General features: G+C 49.8%; 1 gene segment (V, D, J or C); it reads right to left on the bottom strand.

Annotated features, from left to right (window-relative positions):
• Positions 1–249: 249 nt before the first annotated feature.
• LOC140473226 (T cell receptor alpha variable 1-2-like) lies at positions 250–1,179 on the bottom strand. The segment is given in 4 exon segments: positions 250–253; positions 336–393; positions 484–816; positions 1,120–1,179. Coding segments are annotated over 4 exon segments (450 nt in total).
• Positions 1,180–3,938: the final 2,759 nt, after the last annotated feature.

Below are 3,938 nucleotides of genomic sequence, written 5' to 3'. Positions count from 1 at the left end.
TTCACTGGCGACTGAGATTTTAGAAACCGGGGTGTCTATAAAGGCTCACTGGGCATCTCAATAACTCACCTGCCTTTGCTGCCGCCGGTTCAGTGAAGGACACACTCTTTGTCAGGACCTTCTCTCCCAGTTGAACAACACAAGAACACAGAGCGCCGCTTGTCCACTGTTCCCTCGTCACCATGACCTGACTCGTGATGTTCCAGGTGCCGTCCGGCTCCCTTGTCCCGACATCGCTCGCCCCCTGGGTCACCTCGCCGGAAATATTCCAGAAAACGACAATCTCCTTGGAAGAGACTCCGCTGACGAGACACACCAAGGGGACGGGGTCCAACTGGGCAGAGACAGACGGCGGGAGGAAGACGAGGACGGACGTCTTGTCAGTGGAACTGTCTGGACAGAGATTCGGACAGGGTTAACGAAAAATGAACGGAAAATCAAAATTGTGTGGACGGTTAGGATTGATTTTGGTGTGTCTCTTACCTCCAACAAGCAGTTTGGGTCCCAACTGGAGAGGAGCATAGCCATCCCTATCAGCACAGTAGTAGGTCCCAGAGTCCTTGACCTGGACATCACGGATTTCCAATAGCAGCACACGCTCGCTGTCACCTTTTTTTGAAATAAATTTACAATCGGACTCCTTGCAGTTGGTGGTGTTTATTGCTACTGGGGCTTCACCCACAGTCTGTTTGTACCAGAAATAGCTAATAACCAGCTCCACAGGATAGCTGAGCTGGCACTCCAATTTGACCGTCTCGCCTAATTTTGCCGTCTTGGCGAAGGGCCCCTGAGGCCCAGCGAGCTGGGAATCTGCAACTGAAGAGATAAAAGTGACATTAAAAGAGATTATTGAGAGGTGGGAGCGAACCGCCTTCGATCACTGTCCATTTGGGAGAGGCGCCTCTTCATTGTCTACCGTGACTCCAGTTACCCTTCCCCTTACTATCGTCTACATGAGCCCTGCGACTGGGGAGATCCTCACTGGGCATGATCGAAATCCTTTCCACCTTTGGATGCGTGGTGGGAGGGGGGTGAGGGGGGAGAGGGAGTTGGGGGGAGGTGGAGATGAGTCGGGCTCCCACTTTCCCGTCGAGTTTTTTCAAATTTCCTCCCACTCACCATAAAGAGTCAAGAGTTGGACCAGGAGAATCGGGAAGAAGACTCCTTTGGTCATTTTTGTGTTGGGATGTGGAGAATTCTCCCCCCCCCCCCCCCCCCCCAACTTCGCTGCTTTGTGTGTGTGTGTGTGTGTGTAATGTGTGGCTGGGAAAGAGTCAGCCGGCTGCGTTGACCTCAGCACCGGGCCAGCCTCGCCCCTTCTGCGATCCGTTGGGTTGGAAAGTATGACAAGGTCTGTGGGTGAGCTGCGCCACTCGGCCAGAGGGCGGTGTGTGCGTCATTGCGGTCATGCAGGGCCAATGGCTCTAAATAAAAGCGTGGTCCTTCACTAGGCGCCGGTGGGACGTGCAGAACGCGGGTAAATAAGAAGTCAATGTCCTGCAAAAGGGCATTATTAGCACTCCCTAATTGTCTTGTTGAACCGATGCAATTCTTGTCGGTTCTGTGAGGAACACTCAACACGCTGCTAGGGAGAGAGTTTCAGCGTTATAGGGATGTTAGGAACACGCAAAGTGCTGTTAGGGAGAGTGTGTTAGTGGTGTATGGATGTTTGGAACACACAGTGGTGTTCGGGAGAGAGTTTCAGAATTATAAAGATGCTAGGAATACACAAAGTGCAGTTAGGGAGGGAGTTTCAGAATTATATAGATGTAAGGAAGACACGAAATGCTGTTAGTGCGAGAGTTTCAGAATTATAGGGATGTCAGGAACACACTCAAGTGTTGTGTGGGAGAGAGTTTCACAATTATCGGGATGTTAGGAACACACTTAAGTGCTGTGAGGGAGAGAGTTTCAGAATTATAGGGATGTTTGGAACACACCCAAGTGCTGTGAGGGAAAGAGTTTCAGAATTATAGGGAAGTTAGGAACACGCCAAGTGCTGTTAGGAGAGAGACAGTTAGAATAACATAGGATGTTAGGAACATTCAAAACACTGTTAGGGAGAGAGTTTCTGCATTATAGGGATGTTAGGAACACACAAAGTGCTGTTCGGGAGCGAGTTTCAGTACGATAGAGATGTTAGGAACACACGAAATCTGTTAGGGAAAAAGTTTCAGGATTATAGGGATGTTAGGAACACTCAAAGTGTTGTCAGGGAGAGAGTTTTATTGTTATAGGGATGTTAGGAACACACGGAATGCTGTTAAGGGGATAGTTTCAGTATTATAGCGATGTTAGGAGCGCGTAAAGTGCTGTTAGGGAGAGAGTTTCAGTATTATAGAGATGTGAGGAGCACATAAAGTGCTGTTAGGGAGAGAGTTTCAGTATTATAGGGATGTTAGGAACACGCAAAATACTGTGAGGGAGAGAATTTCAGTGTCGCGGGGATGTTCGGAACACGCAAAGTGCTATTTGACAGACAGACAGACAGAACGAAAACAGGAATGGCTGCGGAAGCTCAGCGGGTCTGTCAGTGTCTCTGGAGAGAGAAAGCAGAGTTAACGTTTCGGTTCCACTGACCCTTGGATGCGGCCAGACCTGCCGACCTTTTGCAAAGATTTCTGTGTCTGTTTCAGATTTCCAGTCCTCTCTCTCCCCTCGCCCCCACCCTTCTCATGACTGGATCGGTTGATGTTTATATTTGCTGGACTGGAGAACAATTGGGGCGGGGGGTGGGTTGGGGATGAGGGCGCGGATATCATTGAAACCTATAAAATTCTAACACAGTAAAAGCAGGGAGGATATTCCCGAAGACCGGGAGATGGGAGGGCGTTGGGGTGGTGGGGTGGGCGAGTCCAGAACCAGGGAGTCACAATCTAATGGAGACTGGGTAGGACTGAGGTGGAGAGAAATGTCTTCACCCAGAGAGTGAGGGAGCTTGCAGAATTCTCTGCGAGGGAACATGGAATGTTTTCCAGAACGAGTTAGACCGAGCTCTTAGGTCTAAAAGGCTCAAAAGGCAGTAGGGAAAGAAAGCGGGGGAGAGGGGGATTGGGTTGGATGACCAACCATAATAATATTGAATAGCGGGGCAGGCTTGAAGGGCCTAATGGCCTACTCCGGCTCCTGGTTTCAACTCGACCAAGCTAGAGTGAAGGAACGGCCGATACATCTCCAAGTCAGAATGGTGGAGGGATCGGAGGGGAACTTGCATGGTGTGGTGTTCCTACGTATTCACTGCCCTTGTCCTTCCAGGGGGTACTGGGTTTGGACAGTGTACGCCAGGAACAGTGTGCTGTAGAGTAATAATGCTGACTGTAATTTGCTCTGTGTCGAATTTGATTCCTTGTATAATCTTCCAAGCACATGGCTGGTAAAATGGGGAACTGTGTGTGTGTGTGTGTGTGTGTGTGTGAGTGTGTGGAGGGAAATGAGTTTTAGTGATAAATCTGCGACTCCCTGCAAAATCACCGAGAGACACGGAGAATTCAAACATTCGTTCCCGCCGAATTTGAAGAGAGGACCTTGTCAGTATTCCGATCCACTGTTTAACCTGTCAAATCAAAACAGAGAGCTGGGGATAAAGAAGTAAAGGCAGAGAGTGCTGGAGAAACTCAGTAAGGTCTGGCGGCAAGTGTGGAGGCCGAGAGAGAGGAGGAGAGAGAGACAGAGAGAGAAAGAAGAGGAGAGAGAGAGAGAGGAGAGAGAAGGAGACACACACACACACACACACAGAGGGGAAAGAGAGAGAGGAGAGAGAGAGAGACAGAGAGAGACACAGAGAGTGAGAGGAGAGAGAGAGGAAAGAGGGAGAGACGAGAGAGGAGAGAGACACAGAGAGAGAGACAGAGAGAGTGGAGAGAGAGAGAGAGGAGAGAGGGAGAGAGGAAAGAGAGAGGTGAGAGAGAGGAGAGGGGGAGAGAGAGACAGAGAGAGAC

Source organism: Chiloscyllium punctatum, unplaced genomic scaffold (genome assembly GCF_047496795.1).
Source record: "Chiloscyllium punctatum isolate Juve2018m unplaced genomic scaffold, sChiPun1.3 scaffold_556, whole genome shotgun sequence".
NCBI classification, from domain to species: domain Eukaryota; kingdom Metazoa; phylum Chordata; class Chondrichthyes; order Orectolobiformes; family Hemiscylliidae; genus Chiloscyllium; species Chiloscyllium punctatum.
This window is presented reverse-complemented; position numbering and strand designations above follow the sequence as displayed.